Source organism: Piliocolobus tephrosceles, chromosome 16, assembly GCF_002776525.5.
Source record: "Piliocolobus tephrosceles isolate RC106 chromosome 16, ASM277652v3, whole genome shotgun sequence".
In the NCBI taxonomy this organism is placed as follows: domain Eukaryota; kingdom Metazoa; phylum Chordata; class Mammalia; order Primates; family Cercopithecidae; genus Piliocolobus; species Piliocolobus tephrosceles.
In genome coordinates this window covers 6,559,568-6,584,217 of record NC_045449.1, presented here as the reverse complement: position 1 = coordinate 6,584,217, position 24,650 = coordinate 6,559,568, and the positions used below count along the sequence as shown (strand labels likewise).

Below are 24,650 nucleotides of genomic sequence, written 5' to 3'. Positions count from 1 at the left end.
CTCCATTTGGGGTAAGGAGGCTCCCATCCCGAGCTTGCGAAGTGGTTCTGTGTGGCGCTGAGGTAAGTAAACCTTGACCCTACCCCACCGACCCCCACCCACAACCCTCCCCGCCTAACCAAATCCTTATGCCGTGGGGATGAGCCCTAATTTAGGTCCCCACCTCTCTGGGGGCTACTCAGACTTATCCAGGAGTCTTGGGTTAAATGCTGGGCTCCACACTCAGATAAATTTGGTAGAAGTCATAAAAGGGACTGGACTAGGAAGAAATGGAGAAACTCCATGTTGTCTGAGGGGGCTGGGTGGGACGAGGTTCTCAGCCTGGTCAAGATCTGACTCTAGTTTCATCCTTACATATGTGAAGGCTTCAGAGATCCAGAGGCCCCTAAGAGCAGGGGCTCAGACTTTGAGGTAGTGTTGAAATTGGGGGCAGATATCAGCCCTGTCTGAGGAAGGCAGTTCTCACGGTCCATCAGAGTTGTATGGAGATGAAGTGGGTAATTTTAGTGTTTCCATTGCTGACAGCCTTTGCCAGCTGGCTTCCCCTGTGTTGTTCCCCTTCCTGTTCTCTCCTTTCCTTTGTCCTGAAAGTTTTTAGATTCTTTTACGTGTTTAACAGGTTGGATACCCAGTTGTCAGTTTACACATGTCACATTTCTTCTTCTTCTTCTTCTTCTTCTTCTTCTTCTTCTTCTTCTTCTTCTTCTTCTTCTTCTTCTTCTTTTCTTCTTCTTCCTCCTCCTCCTCTTCCTCCTCCTCCTCTTCTCCTCCTCCTCCTCTTTCTCCTCCTCCTTCTCCTCTTCCTCCTTCTCCTCCTACTCTTCCGCCTCCTCCTCCTCTTCCTCCTCCTTCTCCTCCCCCTCCTCTTTCTCCTCCTCCTCTTCCTCTGCCGCCTTCTTTTTCATCTTCTTCTTCTTTTTTCTTTTTTCTTCTTTCTTCTTCTTCTCCTAGAAAACACGTCTGGGTTCATCTGTTTGGCAGAACATTACTCCATGACCCCGCAATTCTACTGTTGAGTTAAAGAAGTCAGATACAAAATGACACACACTGTATGATTCCATTTATGTTAAATTCAAAAACAGCAAAACGAATTTGTAGTGTTAAAAGTCAGGATACTGGTTACCCTGAGGGGCTTGAGGTGGAGTAACTGGGAAGAGGTTAGAGATGCTGGTAATGCTTGTTTCTTGGTTTGGGTGCCAGCTACACAGACGGATTCATTTTGTGTACAGATTATGATTTATTCAACTTTCTATATGTATGTCATGCTTTAATAAAAATTGACATAAAAAGGACAAATTGCTTTTATTTAATCTAAAAGAGTCTACTTCTGATCAGGACTTTGGAAACCTCAAATGGCTAAACTATTACAACCTCCGCCCAAGTTCCTGCCCTCAGAGTGGCACATTGCTAACAAGAACCAGTACCACAGAGCAGATGCCCAAAGGTCCCGATCGGAACGCCTGGTCGCAGAAAGCCAGAGGCTTGTGGATGAAATTGAAAAGACCACAAGAAAATCTCAAAGTGATGTGAACAAGAAACTAGGTAAGACAACATGCTTGGCATATCCGCGAACGTGCTAGGATGAGGCTGATGAGCTTAGCTATAGTGTCATGTTCAGGTGTGGCAACGTATTATTCTTGAGTATTAGAGAAAATCGAGTGTATTCTCCAGATTCTATGTTTAAGGTCACTGCCCTAAGATAGACACAAGGTAACCCAGTCTGATTTTCAGCCACCCATCATTCATTTATTTGTTGATTTGATGCACAGTTATTGAGCATCTATGGGCATCTGTGTACTACACACGAGGCATATCACAGGGAATGATCAGAATCTCTGCTTTTTAGGGGCTTTTAGCTTGAAGAGGATAAAGACAAAAAAATTAATCATCAGAATACAATCAGCACTTCGTATCCATGGGTTCAGCCAATTGTAGGTCCAAAATACTTAGGAAAAAAACCAATAAAAGATAACAATACAACAATTAAAAATACATATAGAAACAATACAGTTCAACAACTATTTATATAGTGTTTGCATTGTATTAGGTATTATAAGTAAGCTGGAGATGATTTAAAGTATACTGGCTGGGTGTGGTAGCAGCTGCTGGGAGTCCTAGCTACTTGGAGGGCTGAGGCAGTAGGATCCCGTGAGTCCAGCAGTTAGAGCCCACCCTGGGTGATACAGCAAGACTCTGTTTCTTAAAAAAAAAAAGAAAAAGAAAGGAAGAAAGAAAGAGAGAAAGGAAAGAAGGAAGGGAGGAAGGAAGAAAGAAAGAAAGAAAGAAAGAAAGAAAGAAAGAAAAGAAAGAAAGAAAGAAAGAAAAAGAAAGAAAGAGGAAAGAAAGAAAAGAGAAAAGGAAAGTATATGGGAGGATGTGCATAGGTTAAATGTAAACACTACACCATTTTGTATAAAAGACTTGAGCATCCATGGATTTTGGTATCTGTCAGGGACTCTGGAACAAATCCTCCGAGGATACCAAGGGATAGTTGTATAAACAGATAGGTGCTGGGGTGGGGGAAGAAAGACAGGGGTGGAGCAGACATGAAACACTGGAAAAGTTTTTCTAGAGAAGAACATTTACTTGAGTCTTAAAAGAAGAGTCATTTCCTTTTGACAATTCCTTACTTAAAACAGCATTTATTTATATTTATTTAAATTTCTTGAGACACAGTCTCGCTGCATCACCCAGGTCACAGTACAGTGGCACAATCTCAGCTCACTGCAATCTCTGCCTTCCAGGTTCAAGAGCTTCTCTTGCCTCAGCCTCCCGAGTAGCTGGGATTACAGACATACACCATCACACCTGGCTAATTTTTGTATTTTCAGTACAGATGGAGTTTCACCATGTTGGCCAGGCTGGTCTTGAACTCCTGACCTCAGGTGATCCACCTGCTTTGGCCTCCCAAAGTGCTGGGATTACAGGCATGAGCCACTGTACCTGGCCTAACACAGTATTTAAAAGGTAGTGTTCTTTAGCAGAGATCTCAGGAAAGCACATTAAAACAAAAGATAGTGTCCTTAAATAATCAAAACAAAAATAAACATAAAACAAAACAAACAACCAACATCTAGTAAATGCCAAAAAGGGATTAACCAGGGGTCACCAACTCAACTATCTATAGGGACCAAGCAGGTAGCATAGGGGTTGGGTGTAAGGCATTAGGGTTTAGTAGAGACTGTGGGAACCTGGAGAACATGTGCCCCATCTAAGGAGGAAGCTGCTACTTGATTTCAACCCATTTCTTCCAAGAAAGAACATGGGCCCAGTGTTGCCTAATTGTTTGATCTTTTTTTTTTTTTTTTTTTTCAAGAAAACCTGGAAAGCTGGAATTTATTCATGTTTTCAATGTTGGTAACTGATTTAATTTATTTATAACACTGGGCCAGCTGTACAGACACATTTATGGATCAAACCTGGTCTGAGGACTGTAGTTTCTAATTTCCAATGAACTAAACGTTGATTCCGGTCAGCAATGTTAGATGTTAGGCTCTCCTTATAGGTTGACCCTTACATTGATACCACCCTGTAGATAGGCCTGTTCTAAATATTGTTCTAAATAATAATAGGTAGGTGTTAAAAATGAGAAGGCACCCGGGTGCGGTGGCTCATGCCTGTAATTCCAGCACTTTGGGAGGACAGGGCGGGCAGATCACGAGGTCAGGAGATCGAGACCATCCTGGCTAACACAGTGAAACCCTGTCTCTACTAAAAATACAAAAAATGTATCGGGTGTGGTGGCACGTATTTGTAGTCCCAGCTACTCAGGAGGCTGAGGCAGGAGAATCGTTTGAACCCAGGAGATGGAGGTTCCAGTGAGCCGAGATCGCACCACTGTACTCTAGCCTGGGTGACAGAGCGAGACTCTGTCTCAAAAAAAAAAAAAAAAAAAAAAAAAAAAAAAAAAAAAGAGAGAGAGAGAAGGCATTATTCATTTTCACAATAATGTGTTTCAGTATATATGGGAAAAAGGTGAACCTTCACTGATTCATTGAATCATTTTTAAAATTAGCCATTAGGCATTAAAAAAATCAAATATGTAGGAATAAATCTAGCAAAAGATGTGCAAGTGGTTTGCACTGAAAAATCATTTTTGCAAGAAATTAAAGAAACTCTTAGTAAATGCAGGGATTTATGAGTTAATGGATTGGAAAACCTAGTATTTAAAAGTGTTGATTCCCTTCAAAAATTAATCTATAGATTCAATGCAAATCTCAGCAGGTTTTATGGTGAAATTGGCAAATTGCTTCTAAAATTCATATGGAAATGCAAAGCATCAAGAATAGGAACTAGGCTGGGCGCGGTGGCTCACGCCTGTAATCCCAGCACTTTGGGAGGCCGAGGCAGGTGAATCACCTGAGGTCAGGAATTGGAGACCAGCCTGACCAGCATGGCAAAACCCTGTCTCTACTAAAAGTATAAAAGAAGTAGCTGGGCGTGGTGGCGCGCACCTGTGATCCCAATTACTCAGGAGGCTGAGGCAGGAGAATCGCTTGAACCCGGCAGGCGGAGGTTGCAGTGAGCCAAGATTGTGCCACTGCACTCCAGCCTGGGCGACAAGAGTGAGAAGCCATCTCAAAAGAAAGAAAAGAAAAAAATAGGCACAAATATCTTAAAGAAGAACACAGTTGGAAGACTTCTACCATAGGTACTGAGAGCTGTGACAAAGCTATGGTAACTGAGACAGCAAAGTATAAGTGGGGATAGACCTGTTGACCAATGAAACATGACAGAGTCCGCAAACAAACCCACACACATTCAACTGAGTATGACAAAGCAACACTACAGTGTAATGGGAAAAGGAGAGCCTTTTCTAATGGGCCAATTAGATATTCATATAAAATAATGATATTCTGCCTGGGCGCGGTGGCTCAAGCCTGTAATCCCAGCACTTTGGGAGGCCAAGGCGGGAGGATCACGAGGTCAGGAGATCGAGACTATCCTGGCTAACACGGTGAAACCCTGTCTCTACTAAAAATACAAAAAATTAGCCGGGCGTAGTGGTAGGTGCCTGTAGTCCCAGCTACTCTGGAGGCTGAGGCAGGAGAATGGCGTGAACCTGGGAGGTGGAGGTTGCAGTGAACCGAGATCACGCCACTGCACTCCAGCCTGGGTGACAGAATGAGACTCCATTTCAAAAAAAAAAAAAAAAAAAAAAAGATATTCCAACCCCTACCTTGTATTTTCTATCTATCTATGTATCTATGTATGTATCTATGTATGTATCTATGTATGTATCTATGTATCTATCTATCTATCTATCTATCTATCTATCTATCTATCTATCTATCTATCTGCAAATCTAAGTGGAGTGCATATCTAAACGGGAAAGGTGAAACTATGACACTTAGGGGAGAATATCTTTATGATCTTTATGACTTGGAGAAGGCAAAGATTTTTCTTTTTTCTTTTTTTTTTTTTTTTGAGACAGTCTCACTCTGTCGCCCAGGCTGGAGTGCAGTGGCCGGATCTCAGCTCACTGCAAGCTCTGCCTCCCGGGTTCACGCCATTCTCCTGCCTCAGCCTCCCGAGTAGCTGGGACTACAGGCGCCCGCCACCTCGCCCGGCTAGTTTTTTGTATTTTTTAGTAGAGACGGGGTTTCACTGTGTTAGCCAGGATGGTCTCGATCTCCTGACCTCGTGATCCGCCCGTCTCGGCCTCCCAAAGTGCTGGGATTACAGGCTTGAGCCACCGCGCCCAGCCAGATTTCTTATTCTTAAGCAGGACTGAAAAGAGCCATTCATAGAAAAGGAAAACAATAAATTAAACTATATTAAAATGAAGAACTTTTGTTTAACAAAAACACCTCATCAAAAGGCTAAACAGCAATCTACAGAGTAGGAGAATATGTTTGCAATATATGTATCTAACAAATCCATATCCAGAATATATAAAGAACTTTTAAGAATACAAAAGAAAAAGACAGATAACTCAATAAACAAATGTATAAAACCTTGATAGACACCTTACAAGTGAGGACATTCAAACAGCCGACGAACATGTGAAGAAGTGCTCTTATTTTATGAGTCATCAGGGACATACAAATTAAAATCAAGTTGAGATGCCATTATACAGCCATGGAATGGCTACAATTAAAAAGAAGGAAGAGAACAAGAAGAAAGGAGAGGGAAGAGGATGTGGAGCAACTGATACTGTCATACTCTGCTGGTGGAAATATAAATTGCTATAATCACTTTGGAAAGCTTTGGCGGTATTGACTATAGTTGAAGATATGCCTACTTTTCACCTGGTTATTCTACCTGTAGAGTTTTATAATATAGGAATATATGTTTATCAAATATATATGCTGCAATGGCCAAAGGAGTGCCATTTGTAATGGCCCCAAAGTAAAACTACCCACATGCTCATCAACAGTAGGATGGATAAATATGCTATACTTTACAGCAGAGAGAATGAGTGGTCTACAGCTATATACAACACTACACATGACTCTTACAAACTCAGTAAGATGTTGAGTGAAATAAATGGCACACAGCTGAGTACATGCCGTATTATTCTATTTATGTAAAGTAAAGCAAACCAAATAAAAGGGAAAAATTAATCTATACTGTTAGAAGTCTACCTTGGTGTGTGGCATGATAGGAACTGGAAGGGGTCATGAGAGACCTCCTAGGATGCCAGTTATATTCTGTTTCTTGAGTTGGGTCTGTGTTATATGTGTGTGTTCACTATGAAAATACATTGAATTTTATGATTTTATGATATGTGTACTCCTCTGTAGGTTTTTGATATTTCAATAAGAAGTTAAAAATAACTTGCAAGTACCTGTGCTGGTGCTGATGATACAGATACACCAGACTGGTGCTTGCCCTTGGGGAGCTTGCAGTCTGAAAGTAGATATGAGTCCAGTACAGGATACCCAGGATACGGTGTGATTCAGCCCATAAGTGGCACCAGTAAAGCACCGTCAGATTGGAGGAGAGGGCAAATCACTTCCAACTGGTCACATCCAGTGACTACTCAATTTCCCAATCTAATGCTCACTTAGTGTTCATCCAATTTACCTCTCTACAATACTGGATGCTCAAAACTGGATGCGTCCAGTTACTTTTAGATTTCTATGAGACAAATTTTTTCTGATTCATTTCCTTTCTCTCTGGCCATTTCTTCCTCTTCTCTATTGTTGATGCTTCTTTCTCCATTCATTTCCTATTGGTGTTCTTTAGTGTTTTGTTCTTGGTCTTCTTAGCTTTTTCTTCTCTTCCCTCTATGCAATCTCTCTTGATGACCTCAATAGAAATTTTATCACTATTTTCTTTGCGTTATTGGTTTGCAAATAGAAATCTTCAACTCTAATTTCTCATGAAAACTTTCTGGGGAAATAAAGAACTACTTGCTATATATTGCCACCTAGATTCCTTCAGGCACCTCAAAATAAGTATATCCCAAGATGAACTCATGACTGTCCTTCAAAACTTGCTTCTGCTTCTGTAGTTCCCTATCCTGGTTAATGGGACCGGAGCTCAATCATTCATTCATTCGTCCTTCAAATAGGTCTGACCCTGTGCTAGATGCTCAGGAGTATAACATTGAAAAAGACTGATACATTCTACTATGCAAGAGAGACAAAACACAAGTAAAAAGACAAGTAACTAAAATTATTGTAAGTTGCTGGCCTAGATGAAGGCAATGACAGTAAAGATGGAGAGAAAAGGTGCTCGATAATATGTATGTTGGATTTATGAATGAATTTTAACAACAGAAGTCAAGGAGATAGCTTGGACAAAATAATAAAGGCAGGATGAGTGTGACATTTATGGGGAATGAGTAGAGAGGTCCAAGTTGATGTATAGAGTACGTGAGGAAAAGCAGCATGATGAAGACAAGATGGAGATGAGGCAGGGCCAAGCCTGAGGAAGACCTTGAATTTGGAAGGTTCAGTTCAGTGGGTAGCCTGTTAGAATTTAAGAGGTAACGCTAGAAATCTGGAGGTAATCACATAAAGATAGGTAAGGAGAGCCATAAGTGTAGATTAAATTACCCAAAGAATGTATTGAAAGAGAAGAAAAGGGCACATGAGTTGAAGAGGACCAAGAGAAGAGCTGAGGAACAGAAGTTCAGGTGGAAGAACAAAAAGATGAGACCAAGGTTATGAAAGCCAAAAGATGAGGTTTCACAGGCGAGGAAGTCTTCCATTGTATCAATGGTTGTCTAAATGTCAAAGAGGCTGGGAGCTGAGCCAAAATAAATTTGGACTGGTGACTTGAAGATTGGTGACCTTTGAGATAAGAGATGTCCAGTAGGGTAGTGGAGGGTACACAGTGGAGGTGAAAATCAGTTACAAGGTGTCAATGGGAAGATGCCAATCTACGTGGTGGATTAAGCACATGCATTTGTCTTCTCTTCCTTTTAGAATTGCAACAAAATAGCAGTAAAGAATTAATAACAGTAAAGCTAACAAGTAATAAGAAAGCTATGCCCCAAGCATGAGAGAGATTGAGACACACACACACACACGCACACACACACACACACACACACATAGAATTAAAGAGGAAGCAACAGTAAACAAATGATGAAATCAAGATTTTAGAAAGCAAAGGTAAACTGGTAACAGAACTAGGGACTGCAGAAAGTCAGGGTGGGTAGAGAACAAGAAGAAGCCAGTTGATTCATGCTACAGAAATCTTGCAGTGCTCAAAACTGGATGCATCCAGTTATTTCTGAAGCTGCAGGGTCAGGATAGAACCAGAAACCAGATTGGTTGAAAGTCTTTAAAAAGAGCTTCCTCTGGCTCTCCCTCACCCCATTAGAAGGTTAAAGGTTAAAGGGTTCAATGAATGTCTACTTAGTGATTCATTCATTCCTATGTCTAGATAGTAATTCTTCCAGCTGGTTCCTAGGACACTGGTAGCCAGGCTTCTACCCTCAGGAAGGAGACTAGAGGACTTCCCTGTAGAGAAAGTAGAAAGTAACCGGCTCAAAAGGAAAGATCTATAGATATTCACATTTGAGGATTCTCCAGCAAGATGCCAGGGTCTCACCTGATCACTCTGTACAGTAAAGCATTCTGGTTGACAAGCACTGTCCCTGTAGACAGCATTTCCAGGTAGCACTTTAGCATCTCGGTCTAAATCAAATGATCAACAAATAATTGAGGAAAGCCACTAACATGGCAGACACCAAAACAAATAATCAAAGACACAGAAACTCAGCAGACAGACAGTGCATAGAGAAAAAGAAGAAATATACTATCAAATCCATCAAGAATTTAGAGAAGAGATTGCATCCTTGGGACGTGCAGAGGAGTCTTTAAAAAAGATAACATTTGGAGAACAAGCATTCTTAGAAATTAAGAATATAAGAACAGGAAAATCTTAGAAATCAAAAGAAGTATTGAGAATCTCCAGAAAGTGGGAAAAAAGGACAACAAAAAAATAACAGCAAGAAAAAGACAAGAAAATTGGAGGATCAATCTGGGAGGCTCAATAACTAATAGGAGTTTCAGAAAGAGTATAAAGAGAAAATGGAGAAGATATGGTGGGAAGCCAAGATGGGAAGATCAGTTGAGACCAGGAGTTTCAGACCAGCCTTGGCAACATAGAGAGACCCTTGCCTCCACATAAATAAGAAAATTAGGTGGGTGTATTAGTGTGTACCTGTAGTCTCAGCTACCCAGGAGGCTGAGGTGGGAGGATCTCTTGAGCCCAGGAATTCAAAGTTACAGGGAGCTATGATTGCGCCACTGCACTCCAGCCTGGGTGACGGAGTGAGATCCTGTATCTAAAAAGAAGATGAGGAAGTAGGGCCCTAGGCCTGGCCCAGGAAACCATTTTTTTCTCCTAGGCCTCTGGGTCTGTGATGAGAAGGGCTGCTGTGAAGATCTCTGACATGCCCTGGAGACATTTTGCCCATTGTCCTGGCAATTAGCATTCAGCTTCTTGTTACTTATGCAAATTTCTGCAGCTGGCTTCAATTCCTCCCCGCAAAATGGGTTTTTCTTTTCTACCACATGATCAGGCTGCAAATTATTTAAACCTTTATGCTCTGCTTCCCTTTTAAATGTAAGTTCCAATTTCAGATCATCTCTCTGAAATTCAAAGTTCCACAGATCTCTAGGGCAGGGGCCAAATGCTGCCAGTCTCTTTGCTAAAGCATAAGAAGAGTGAACTTTGCTCCAGTTCCCAGTAAGTTCCTCATCTCCATCTGAGACTACCTGAGCCGGACTTCATTGTATCACTGTCAACATTTTGATCAAAACCATTCAACAAGTCTCTAGGAAGTTCCAAACTTTCCCACAACTTTCTGTCTTCTAAGCTCTCCACACTGTTCCAACCTCTGCCTGTTACCCAGCTCCAAAGTCACTACCACATTTCCAGGTTATCTTTATAGCAGTGCCTCACTTCCAGTACCGATTCTCTGTATCACTCCATTTTCACAGTGCTATAAAGAAATACCTGAGACTGGGTAATTTATAAAGGAAAGAAGTTTAATTGACCCACAGTTCCACATGGCTAGGGAGACCACAGGAAACTTACAATCATGGTGGAAAGGGAAGAGAAAACAAGGACCTTCTTCACATAGTGGCAGGAGAGAGAAGAAAGTGAAAAGAGGAAGAGACCATTATAACACTATCAGATCTCAGGAGAGCTCACTTACTATCAGGAGAACAGCATGGGGGAAACTGCCCCAATGATTCATTTACCTCCCACCAGGTCCCTCCCTCAACAGGTGGGGATTACAGCTCGAGATGAGATTTGGGTGCAGACGCAGAGCCAAATCATATCAAAGGGTATGTCTGGCATGTGGCACAACAGTTAAATAAGTCTGACAGCAGTGTGAAATTTCAGGACACTAGGAAAATAGATGACTAAAATTTTTCAGAATGGAAAAAACAGGTCACATACAAAGAATCAGGAATCACAATGGCATCAGACTTCTCAATAGAAACTCCGGAAATTAGAAGGAAATAGAGGGACACAGTCACAATTCTAAATAAAAAAGAGTTACAAACTGTAACTCAGGGCACAGCCAAATAGAATGAAATGGTGAGGGTGGAATAGAGACATTTGCAGACTTGCAGGTTTTCAAAAACTTTACCTCACATGCATCCATTTCTTAGGAAGTTACTGAAGGATATGCATAAGCATACTGAGAGAGTAAATCAAGGAAGAGGAAGAAAACAATCCAGGAAACGGGACAGCAACACAAGAAGAATGAAGGGGATTCCTGGAAGCAAAGTCATAGGATGACAGCTACACAGCAAACTAGAGAGCAACCAGTCCAGCAGAAGATTGCAGCAGGAGAAGATGCTCTAGGAGAGACATCTCCAAGGAAGAAAGAAAACTGATAGCTTACTTGATGGGTTGGAATATATTAAAGGCATATTGAGAAAAAGTTAATAATATAAAGAAAGTGAAGCAATCACTATGCTACCCATTTTGCTATCTCATAACATCATGTTGTAAACCTCAAATATATACAATAACTTTTTTTTAAAACAGAGTCAGTTTATGGAAGCGGAAACTGACACTACAATACAAGCAGTACATTATGACTTTTAAGATTCAAATGCCGAACTACTCATTATCAATTAAATATATATATAACACATAGTTTTCCTAGTATAGTCATTTTTTACTTATAGTGCCTAATAAATCTGCCTTTAATTATCATTTAAAAAAGAAAATGAAGCAAAAATGCCATTTTAACCCCTCCCCAAAACAGAAAATTTTATAAGAAATTTATCACAGTGTATGATAGGGCTCAGGTGTAAATAACATTTATATATTTATAAAATGTAAATAAACAATAAGTTTACTTATTTATTGTTTAATAAAATGGTGATACAACTATATTGGGAGACGGAAGTATGTCATGTGAGTTGGTTAAGGGCAAATCATTATCTTTCATCACAGGAAATCAACATATAATATCAAAACTGATAATGAGTGAATAGCAGTATAAGCAAATGTCAGAAGAAGTGATAAGCGTGTTTAACGTGGCTTCCCCCAGAAGGTGGGCATGGGTGGGGACAGGTCAGAGAGTTTCAATTCTTTGTGATACTATTTGACTTTTCAAACAACACACATTTATATCTTTGATGAAATTAAAAGTTATTAAAAACAGTAGGCACCAAAGAACTAGTGAGCGTAGAATGACACATTTGATGTGGACTGTAAGAAAATATATCTTCCTTTCCTTCCTGCAAATAAACATTTATAAAGATGAAAAGATGCCCCAAGTAGCACAGTGCTAAGAGGAAAAGAGCATATCACAGGTAGTTTTACAACAGTCCTCAAGTTGCTAATTCAAATGTTAGCTACCTTGGGATAGACTAACCCTGGTGTAACTTTCCTGTGTGCTTCAGAACAGAGACTCGAGGAAGTCCGGTTCTGGAAGAAGGAGTTAGATGACAAACTTGAGCAGCTTGTGAATGTAACCGATGATCTACTCCTATATAAGATCAGATTGGAAAAAGCCCTGGAGTGCTTGAAAGAGCCCTTGCACATTACTGAGACGTGCCTGGCATACAGGTAGGAGCGAAGGTCCTTCAAATGATTCACGTGTTGTGACAAATGAGATGCTGGGTAGTAAATGCTGGCTGTGCGCGATGGTGAGTTAGAAATGGCAATTGAGCAGGTGTTCTTTTAGAGCCTGAAGTTATCCCGGCATGCCCCTGGTGCTGGACAGTGCAAGGGGCAGTGGACTTAGTTCATGCCTCAACTCTGTTCTTGACTAACTCAACTCAAATATATGTTAGGACTAGGTTTGGCTGTGGGTAGCAGAAAACTCTAAACTGACACTGAATTTAAAGAAAACGATTTCTTTCCTTCTTACATTTAAAGAGTCTAGAGATAGTCAGTCCAGGGTTGGAATAGTGTGCCACAGTTTTAGGGTTCCAGGCTTTGTCTATCTTGTTCTACTGCACATGGCTTTCACTCCTAATGTTACCTCGTGGTTTAAGATGGCAGCTGGAGCTCCAGCCATTGTGTCTACATTCCAGCAAATAGGAGTAAGTGGGGTCTGGCATTCCTCATTTCTATTTGCATCCTATTGACTAGAACTTAATCACATGGCCACACCAACAGAAGCTGGGAAATGATTGGCTTTACTTTAGGCAGCCAAGTGCTCAGCTAAAAAACCAGGGGTTCTGTTGCCAAGGAAGGTGAGAACAGACAGTACAATTCCCGGGGGACAGTATGTCTCTCCCATGCAGAGCCACACGGAAGCACTTTGTAATCCAGACAGCACTATATGAAGGTGCTTTTTATTAGTATTTCCCTCCTATAAATCCAATGAGTAGAATGGTCCTTTCTACTCTGGGGTGATGCTGGTTTCCAGACCTGGGTCCTGCTGCAGCCCTAGCTGGAGTGCCCTAACAGGTCTTCTTGCTGTTAGCATAGTCCCCTATAATCTAGTGCACCCTCCACACCCACTGTTCAGTGAACTTTTCCAAATGCAGATTTTTCCAGGTTACCGCCATGCTTAGAATCCTTCAAACCCCAATGGCTTCAAGATAAATTTTAAGATTCTCAGTTTAGCAAACCAAGGTTCATCATGATAGGGCCCCCAGTGACCTCTCTGGGTCCGTATCTCGTCCCCAATAGCAGGATGTGCTTAGGTGTGGGGAGCTACTTGCAGTTTCTCAAATGCACCATGCCCCTGTCTTCATGAAAAGCCCTATTCCTTCTGTAAGCTTAACCAGGACCCTTTGCAGGAACCAGGCAGCAGTCTCCCCAGCCAGATTTAGAAAGTCTGTGCAGCAAAGAGAAATAGCAGCTCATCACAGAGCTCAATACCCAGTTGGCTCAAGTCTAAGCCTAAAGATAAGGATAATGTAGAGGCTGCTAAGTTTACTGAGCATATACTATGTGCCAGGTACTGTAACTTATGCTTTTACAGCTCATTCGTACTGTGCCACAATCCTATGAAGTACTAATAATGATCCCTATTTTACAGAAAAGGAAACCAAGGCACAGGTAGGTTACATAGTGGCTAAGGGCACGCAACTAGTGAGTAAGGGAACCTCCTTTCCAAGCACTATCATGCAGGTTGAAAAAGAGCAAAACGTCGTGCAGCAGGGTCAGTCTGGGAGGAGGACAGCATCATGGCTAGAAGCACAAGTGATACACAGTTCCGTGACACTGGGTAGGCCACTTAATCTCTCTGAAACTCAGTTTCCCCATCACTACCTGAAAGGGCTAAGAAAGAATGTTTATATATAAAAAGCTTAGCACAATGCCTGTCACAGAGTAAGTGCTCATTGGCGGAGGCAATATTACTATTGGTGTTATTACTATTAATAGTTATTATTACTATAAAACGTCTTTTTTTTTGAGACGGAGTTTCACTCTTATTGCCCAGGCTGGAGTGCAATGGCGCAATCTCGGCTCACCGAAACCTCCACCTCCTGGGTTCAAGTGATTCTCCTGCCTCAGCCTCCTGAGTGGCTGGGATAACAGCATGCGCCACCCCTCACGGCTAATTTTGTATTTTTAGTGGATTCAGGGTTTCTCCATGTTGGTCAGGCTGGTCTCGAACTCCCGACATCAGGTGATCCACCCGCCTCAGCCTCCCAAAGTGCTGGGATTACAGGTGTGAGCCACCGCGCCCACCCTAAAACATCTTTCTATATTCAATTGTTTGTCTAAATACTGAATGAGAATCAAGGAAGGAAACAGGTCTTTAATTTATTATTATTATTTTAAACTTTCTTCTTCTTGGGAAAAAAGGTCCATTTGGTTGCCAATCAAAATCACAATGAGATATCATCTCATGTTAGTTAGAATGGCAATCATTAAAAAGTCAGGAAACAACAGATGCTGGAGAGCATGTGGAGAAATATGAACACTTTTACACTGTTAGTGGGACTGTAAACTAGTTCAGCCATTGTGGAAGACAGTGTGGTGATTCCTCAGGGATCTAGAATTAGAAATACCATTTGACCCAGCAATCCCATTACTAGGTAAATACCCAAAGGATTATAAATCATTCTACTATAAAGACATATGCACATGTTTGTTTACTGCAGCACTATTCACAATAGCAAAGACTTGGAACCAACCCAAATGTCCATCAATGATAGACTGGATAAAGAAAATGTGGCCCATATACACCATGGAATACTATGCAGCCATAAAAAAGGATGAGTTCATGTCCTTTGCAGGGACATGGATGCAGCTGGAAACCATCATTCTGAGCAAACTTTCGCAAGAACAGAAAACCAAACACTGCATGTTCTCACTCATAGGTGGGAACTGAACAATGAGATCACTTGGACACAGGGTGGGGAACATCACACAATGAGGCCTGTCATGGAGTGGGGGGAGGGGGGAGGGGTGGCATTAGGAGATATACCTAATGTAAATGATGAGTTAACAGGTACAGCACACCAACATGGCACATGCATACATATGTAACAAACCTGCACGTTGTGCACACATACTCTAGAACTTAAAGTATAATTTTTAAAAATTCAAAGAAAAGAAAAAGAGAGAGAGAAAAAAGTCCATTTGGCATGTTTCAGACCAAGTGACCAGTCATTAATCAATTTTTCTTCCTTGTGTTTGGATATTTTGAAGTCACATAGACACCAACTAATACCTGTCACCCACTGCCTCATCGGATGGATCAGGTGACACTCAAATCAGTTGTGCAGGTAGCTCTGGGTGTGCAGACATTAGCCAATGTTGAGTCACCTCGTGGTGCACGTGTTGGCTGACTGGCTGCCTTTCCCCCTGCCAGGGAGAAGCGCATTGGCATTGATCTGGTGCACGACACAGTGGAGCATGAGCTGATAAAGGAGGCTGAGATCATCCGGGGCATTATGGCTCTGCTGACCCGTACCTTGGAGGAGGCTTCCGAGCAGATTCGGTATGACTCTTCGGCCTGCTTTCCACATCTCCACTGGGAATTTTGAGAAGAGGCAGTGTCCACAAAAGCTGGGCTTCATGGCACAGAAAGAAAGGGGTTCAACACTCCCACTCCCACTTTGTGTCCCCAGATCACCCCAGCACTCAGGGTAAGAGCTGGCCACATCCCTCATACATGGCAGCCGCCCTCTGGTAAGGGTGGGGCTGGAGCTGGATTTCACCCTGATTATAAACTGGAGGGTGCTGGAGCCCACTGGCGAGGCTGACCACTCACACACAGGAGGCTGCAGTGGTGACACTGGTAAGTGTCACAGTAGAAGGGGGGATCTCCAAGTCCACGTTTGGTCATGTTGATTTGTCACCGGGCATCAAATGGTGTATGAGTGAGTGTTGGGGTGATGGGAGTTGGGGTGGGGCAGTACCGTCATCCTGCACCAGACCTAGTTGCAGCTTCACTTTCCAGGACCTTCCCGAGGACCTGTGGGTGCCACCTGGGCACTCCAGAGGCAGAAACCCAGTTTACTTTCTCCCTTCAGGATGAACCGCTCTGCCAAGTACAATCTTGAGAAGGATTTGAAGGACAAGTTTGTGGCCCTGACCATAGATGATATCTGCTTCTCGCTCAACAACAACTCACCAAACATCAGATATTCTGAGAACGCCGTGAGGATTGAGCCAAAGTGAGTGGGCCTTGCCGTCTTCCTCCCTGCTGGTGATGTCCCAGTGCTTCTCAGACAGGCAATACCTAGTGACTCGTCCTTGCAGCTGGCTGAGCTTGGAGGTGGTGGGCTTGGGAAAAAGGCGGTGCTGAATGGTGACCTTGACATTGGGCCCAGAGGCTCCCGATCCTCCAGGTTACGCCCAATAACTAAGAAAGTCTGACATCAAACCTTTAAACCTTTAAAGACTAAAACAATTTATTCCTTTATCTATACATCTTTTTAACAAGTAAAAGAATCTAAAAATGTATAAAGAGCAAGTGAATTTTTTCTCCTTTCCTTTTTTTTCTTTTTTCTTTTTTTTTTTTTTGCGACGGAGTCTCGCTCTGTCGCCCAGGCTGGAGTGCAGTGGTGCGATCTCGGCTCACTGCAAGCTCTGCCTCCTGGGTTCACGCCATTCTCCTGCCTCAGCCTCCCAAGTAGCTGGGACTACAGGCGCCCACCACCTCGCCCGGCTAATTTTTTGTATTTTTTAGTAGAGATGGGGTTTCACCGTGTTAGCCAGGATGGTCTCGATCTCCTGACCTCGTGATCCGCCTGCCTCAGCCTCCCAAAGTGCTGGGATTACAGGCGTGAGCCACTGCACCCGGCCATCCCTTTCCATTTTTACATCCACTGAGGTAACTGGTGTTAGCTGCATATTCATACAAACATATGTACGTATGCACTCATACACATATGGTAAACTTGTTTAGTTTATAAAAATGAGATTATACTATGTACCTTTTCTGTGACATCTAATTTGCATTTTTCAGTTAACATTATATCACAGCCTAACTCACTCTAATTTTTAAAACCTTCTTTTTTAAATAAAACATACATATAGAAAAGTACACAAGTTCGAAGCATTCTCATTGTGTTAGTTATCTTTTGCTGCGTAATAATTTATCCCAAAACTTTGCAGCTTAAGACTATAAACATGTATTATCTCATGGTTCCTGTGGGTGGGGAAGCCAGGCCCTGTTCAACTGGGTGCCCCAGGCTCGATGTCTTCTGAGGTTGTAGTCAAGCCAGCTGCTAGGGTTGCAGTCCATCTGAAGGCTTGGCCCAGATGGGGTCCATTTCCAAGCTGATTGTGGGTGATGGTGGGCCTTGATTCCTTGCCTTGTGAATTTCACAATGGGGATGTCCCATGACATGGCAACTGGTCTCTCCCATAATGAGTGATCCGAGAGAGAGAGAGAGAGAGAGGGAGAAAACCGATGACAGAAGCCACAGTCTTTTTATATCCTAATCCCAGAAGTGACAACCTTCTATTTGTGAGAGGCAAGTCAATAAATTCATACCATATTCAAGATGAGGCGATTACACAAAGGCATGAACACCAGGAGAGGGGATCACTAAGGGCCATCTCAGAGGCTGCCTCTAATCACAAACTGAACAAGCCTCATATCACCACCAGGTCAAGAAAGAAAACATTATCACCATCCCTATCATCCTATCCACTTCCAATCAATAGTCCCTCCCTCCATCCTGAAGGTAATAACTTTCCTGACTTCTAATAGGGTGGTTTTGCCAGGTTTTCATTAAACAGCATTATATGCTAGATGTGTGTGTGTGTGTCTGGTTTCTTCCAAGTAACATTATTTTGAAGTTCATCAGTGTCGTTCCAGAAGACAGTTCCTCTTCAAACTAGTAATTTATTCACTTGTTTATTTCAATCTGTATAGATGGATGGTTTCTATTTTATTCAGTGTATTATAATCAGTTACATTAGCATTTATTTTGATTCTCAAATTATCTCTAGCTGAGCGATCTCACCCAAGTTTACTTCATTTTTCTGAGCTCAGTTCCCCGCATCTGTAAAATGGGGATTCAAAAAGTTAGCTCACCTGGCCATCATGAGGATTAAATGAGATAATGTCTCTAAGGTGCCAGCCCAATGCCAGAGTAGGGAGGTTGATCAAAGGGACAGCTATTGATACTGACAGACCACTATTTGCTCTGCCTAGAGATAGGGAAACGTTCTAGGTACTTCTGATGAGAGGTAGGTGTAGCTCGTTCCTCTTCCCCAAGCCCCTTCTCCACTCGAAATATGCTGTGAATGAAAGCATGGGGTCTATTTCAGCTCCGTGAGTCTGGAAGACTGGTTGGACTTCTCCAGCACCAATGTGGAGAAGGCTGACAAGCAGCGGAATAACTCTCTGACGCTGAAAGCCCTGGTGGATCGAATCCTGTCCCAGACAGCCAATGATCTGCGCAAGCAGTGTGATGTGGTGGACACCGCATTCAAGAATGGGCTGAAGGATACCAAGGATGCCAGGGACAAGCTGGCTGTTCATCTGGCCAAGGTGAGGTCCCCTGAGGGAGCATGGAAGAAGAGCAGATTCAGGAGGTTTCACCATGGAAAACAAGAATGCCCCCTGGGCCAGACCGCTAGAATTCTGGGCTTGGGATATTGGGTTAACTTGTGGGTAAAGGTCATTCATCTCTCTCCAGCTTAGTGGCAGGCTTTGCATTTTTGGGGACTGGAGTGGGACTTTGCCCCACTCTGGGCCTCCACTTTCACTCACTGCTGCAGAGAACACAAATGCAGAGGACAGAACCCTGAGGCTTAGGGGCTGGCTGCAGCTTTGTGCCTGGCTGTCTTCCCACTCCAGTTGCCATTTCTCCGTATGTGAAATATAGAAATGGACTACATGCGCTCACGTACGCTTTAGGGCTCTGAAGTTACAGGGGTCAATGCAGCCAGTTTCTCCAAACCCGGTTGTAGCTTTAGGACTCTAGCCGGTCATTTCTCCTGGTTATCCAGTGTTGTGCTGGTAAACTGGCCCTCAGAGGGTGTTTTAGTCCACTTTCACACCACTGGAAAGAGCTCCCCAAGACTGGGTAATTTATACTGGAAAGAGGTTTAATTGACCCACAGTTCCGCATGGCTGGGGAGGCCTCAGGAAACTTACAGTCATGGCAGAAGGTGAAGGAGAGCAAGCACTTTCTTCACGAGGCGGCAGGAGACGGAAAGAGCGCAGGGGAAACTGCCACTTTTAAAACCATCAGATCTCGTGAGAACTCCCTGACTGTCATGAGAACAGCATGGGGGATGCTGCCCCCATGATCCAATCACCTCCCACCAGATTCCTCCCTCAACATGTGGGGATTACAATTCAAGATGAGATTTGGGTGGGGACATAGAGCCAAACCATATCAGAGGGGGTTAGTATTTGTACTGCAAATACAATGTGGGAGCATTTGTACTACAGATATCGGCACATTCTACAGATTAGAGTCCTTCCTGTAGAATTTGTCGATATCTGTAGTACAAATACTTCCACAATGGTGGATTTCAAGTTACCCATTTCAGCAGGTCACTGTCAGCCCACCTTACACTTCACTGCTGGTGCAGCTGAAACCAAGAGGGGAAGGGCCCCAAGGCGGCAGCGTGGGAGTGGACCCCAGGCCTTCTCAGCCCCTGAATCCCTGTCCTGTTGCCACATCCTGAACACTGCCTCCCGGAGCTCAGAGTCCAGCTGCGGACAAGATTTATTTCTGTGATGTGCAGGAGAAACCAGAGTATCATCGAGCGTGAAACCGCAATATTCAGCAAACGGAGAGGGAGACTAGCCTAGTGGAAATCGGTAGATGTCAGAGCCAGACATCTTGGGTTTGAATTGGTTTGAATTGTGGCTTCAACACTTGCCGTGGGACCTTAGGGAGACCCTGAAGCCCCCTGCTCTTTTTTTTTTTTTTTTTTTTTTTTTTTTTTTTTTTTTTTGAGACGGAGTCTCGCTCTGTCGCCCAGGCTGGAGTGCAGTGGCCGGATCTCCGCTCACTGCAAGCTCCGCCTCCCGGGTTCACGCCATTCTCCTGCCTCAGCCTCCCGAGTAGCTGGGACTACAGGCACCGCCACCATGCCCGGCTAGTTTTTTTGTATTTTTTTTTTTTTTAGTTTATTTATTTTTTAGTTGTATTTTTTGTATTTAGTTTTTTTGGGCAACAGGGGTTTCACCGTGTTAGCCAGGATGGTGTTGATCTCCTGACCTCGTGATCCACCCACCTTGGCCTCCCAAAGTGCTGGGATTACAGACGTGAGCCACCGCGCCCGGCCAGCCCCTGTTCTTTAGTTTCCTCCTTGATAAAATGGGAAGAAACAATAGTTTTCTCCAGCCAGGGTTAAGTTAGACAACTCATATGAAATATTTAGAACAGTGCCTGGCACGTATACATTTCACACACACACACACACACACACAATTTGCATATATGATTAACATATAATATCATACATATAAATAATAAAAATTAGTTGATTGATGATGATGGTGATGATGGTAGCCAAGGAATACTGCAGAGGCTTCCTGGTGGAATAAGAACTCAGTATAGGCCTTGAAAGATGGATCCGAGATAGGAGAGGAGCGAGGAGGGAAGAGCACTGAGAAGAGAGGAAGAGAAGAGGCTAAGGAGCAGAAACAAAGACACACTGGTAATAAAACAATAAAATAAGATGTCATGGCCGGGCGTGGTGGCTCATGCCTGTAATCCCAGCACTTTGGGAGGCCGAGGTGGGTGGATTACCTGAGAGGTCAGGAGTTCACGACCAGTCTGGGCAACAGGGTGAAACCCCATCTCTACCAAAAATACAAAAAATTAGCCGGGCATGTTGGTGGGCGCCTGTAATCCCAGCTACTGGGGAGGCTGAGGCAGGAGAATCACTTGAACCCGGGAGACGGAGGTCGCAGTGAGCTGAGATTGCACTACTGCGCTCCAGCCTGGGCAACAAGAGCGAAACTCTGTCTTAAAAAAAAAAAAAAAATACATAAAAATAAAATAAGATATAACTGTATGGTGATACACAGTTGGAAAACTGTCAAGTTATAAACATGTCACTGTGATTTATAGTGCTCTGGGCAACAGTGCAAAGCCATGAGAACATCATATACACTGTGTCACCATGACTTAACTCTGCCATGGTAGTTCAGAAGCAATAATAAATACATGAATAAGCATGGCTGTGTTTCAATACAGCTTTATTGATGGGCATTAAAACTTAATTTTATGTAATTTTCACATGACAATATTCTGCTTTTGTTTTTCTCCCCAGCCATTTAAAAATTTAAAAACGCTTAAGACCATGAAAACACAAACCACACACTGGGAGAAAATATTTGCAAAACACATATCTGATAAAAGATTATTATCCAAAATATACAAAGAACTCTTAAAATTCAACAATAGGAAAACAGACTAACTAAAAAATGAACAAAAGATCTAAACAGACACCTCACCAGTACAGATATACAGAGGGCAAGTAAGCATACGAAAAGATGTTCAACATCCTATGTCATTAGGGAATTGCAAATTAAAACAACAACACCTCTGCACCTAGAGAAAATCCAAAGCACTGACAACCCCAAATGCTGTTGAGGATGTGGAGCGACAGGAACTCTCATTCACTGCTGATGAGAATGCAAAATGGTACAGTCCCTTTGGAAGATAATGTGGCAGTTTCTTACAAGGCTAAACATATACTCTTAGGATTCAGCGATCTCCTTCCTTGGTATTTGCCCAGATGGGCTGAAAACTTATATTCATACAAAAACCTGCATATGAATGTCAATAGCAACTTTATTCATGATTGCCAAAATTTGCAAGCAGCTAAGATAGGTGAATGGATGGATAAACCGTGGTACATCCAGACAATGAAATATCATTCAGCACTAAAAGGCGTGAGCTATCAAGCCATGAAAAGACAGAGAGGAACTTTAAATGCACATTGCTAAGTGAAAGAAGCCAATCTGAAACTCATACTGTAAGATATGAATCATGATTCCAACTATATGACATTCTGGAAAAGACAAAACTATGGAGACGAAAAAGATCAGCGGTTGTCAGGGTTTGGGTGGGTGGAGGAAGGAAGGAAGGATCAATGGGAGCAGCCTGGGGGGTTTTAGGCCAGCAAAATATATTCTGTATGATATTGTAAAGGTAGACACATGTAGTTATACATCTGTCAAAACCCGTAGAATCGTCCGGGTTTGGTGGCTCACGCCTGTAATCCCAGCACTTTGGGAGGCTGAGGCGGGTGGATCACCTGAGGCCAGAGGTTCAAGACCAGCCTGGCCAACATGGCAAAACCCTGTCTCTACTAAAAATACAAAAATTAGCCGGTTGTGGTGGTGCATGCCTGTAATCCCAGCTATTTGGGAGGCTGAGGCAGGAGAATCGCTTGAACCCAGGAGGCAGAGGTTGCAGTGAGCTGAGATCGTGCCATTGCTATCTAGCCTGGGCGACAGTGTGAGACTTCGTCTCAAAAAACAAAACAAAACAAACAAACAAAACCCATAGAATGTACAACACAAAGAGTGAACCCTAATGTAAACTGTGAACATTAGTTAATAATAATATATCAATGTTGGCTTATCAATTGTATTAATAACAAATGTACCACACTAATGGAAGATGCTAATAATAAGGAAAACCTAGGTAGGGGGGAGAAAGCATATGGGAACTCTACTTTCTGCTCAATTTTTCTTTCAACCTGAAACGGCTCTAAAAAAATGAAGACTATTACCTTAAAAAGTTCTTATTTCAGTCTGTACCAAAACAGACTGCAGACTGGATTTAGTTCATAGGCCATAGTTTGCTGATTCTTGATCTCACTCATAGCAGTAGTAGTTTTATTATAAGCGTATTGTTTATTATAAGTAGTTTTATTATAAGTGTATCTGTATATTTTGGATGGATAAAGTATTTGTAAAATTTAAGAAATTTGGACTGTTTTTTAAAAATTTCTTTAAAATATGTAATTAAATAATTGTTTTAACCTTATAATTTTAGTGGAAAATTTAAATTTGAAGATAGCATTAGAATATTTAAGAGAATTTAAAGCATCACCATTTTTTACTAATTTATTAGATTGACAAATTTATTTAACAACTCCAGAAGGTCTTATTTGTTAAGATAATTCAAATCTTTTAAAAAGTTATATATCAAATTTATAAATGCTGCTTTAAATAAATATTCAAAGGACTTTAGGTAAGTTTGAAGTAGGAGCAATTATTAGTCAAAATCAGTGTAAAGTAATTGCTAATGTCTGCTAAATTTAAAAATTTGAAAACAAATAGAACTGGACTTATGAAAAGCTTAAGGAGTGTTTAAAAAGAAGCTTAAGAAAGTCAAGTGCAACTTCTGGACCTCATTGGGATATAATTTGGACAAGGCAACTCTACCAAAATATATGAAACAACTGGTGCAATTTCATCACTAAATATTATTATAATATTAAAGAATAAGTCTTTTGTCTCTTTTTTCGGTGTGATAAAGGCATTGTGGTTATGTCAAAAGAAAAAAAGAATCCTTATGCTTAGAAATACACACTCAAATATTGAAGGGAAATATTTAACTAAAAGGAGATAATATGTGCGATTAGTTTTAAAATAACGAGGCTGACGGACAGCAGTATAGATGAAGCACGATTGGCCACATACTGCTCATTGCTCAAACTGATGGTGGATATACGAGGTGCCGTAGTCTACCTACTTTTGTGTATATTGCAAAAGTAGATGTACAAGTTTTTTAAAAAAATGCTTCATGAAGAAATACATTTTAAACCAGTTAAATATTAATTTTGTTAAAACCAAGTAACTTAAAAGTAGCCTTTTTCTTTTCTTTTTTTTTTTTTTTTTCGAGACGGAATCTCACTCTGTCGCCCAGGCTGGAGTGCAGTGGTACGATCTCAGCTCACTGCAACCTCCGCCTCCCGGGTTCAAGCAGTTCTCCTGCCTCAGCCTCCTGAGTAGCTGGGATTACAGGTGTGTGCCACCACGCCCAGCTAATTTTTGTATTTTTAGTAGAGATGGGGTTTCACCGTGTTGGCAGGCTGGTCTCGAACTCCTGACCTCGTGATCTGCCTGCCTCGGCCTCCCAAAGTGCTGGGATTAGGGGCGTGAGCCATTGCACCTGGCCTAAAAGTAGTCTTTTTCTGTGCATAAAGTCACTCACAAACATAACAACCAAACTCAGACCGAACTGCTTCTTTCCTTAGGCTTCCAGAGGACAGAGCTGGTGCTAGCAGGATAGGAATGTGAGGAAATAGGCAGCTTTCTGCTCACGATACAAAGGTACCTTGTACCAAGGCGAGCAGGCGGCTTTGAG

At 42.2% G+C, this 24,650-nt stretch overlaps 1 protein-coding gene across 1 annotated transcript in view; it reads left to right on the top strand.

Annotated features, from left to right (window-relative positions):
- TEKT1 (tektin 1) overlaps positions 1-24,650 on the top strand; it is a 26,061-nt gene continuing 1,411 nt past the window's right edge. The window contains exons 1-6 of the mRNA XM_031934292.1: positions 1-62; positions 1,336-1,542; positions 12,336-12,501; positions 15,713-15,841; positions 16,377-16,520; positions 18,628-18,855. Of these exons, the coding sequence (XP_031790152.1) occupies positions 1,353-1,542; positions 12,336-12,501; positions 15,713-15,841; positions 16,377-16,520; positions 18,628-18,855 (857 nt within the window). The 5' untranslated portion in view covers positions 1-62; positions 1,336-1,352. The remainder of the gene's footprint in view (positions 63-1,335; positions 1,543-12,335; positions 12,502-15,712; positions 15,842-16,376; positions 16,521-18,627; positions 18,856-24,650) is intronic.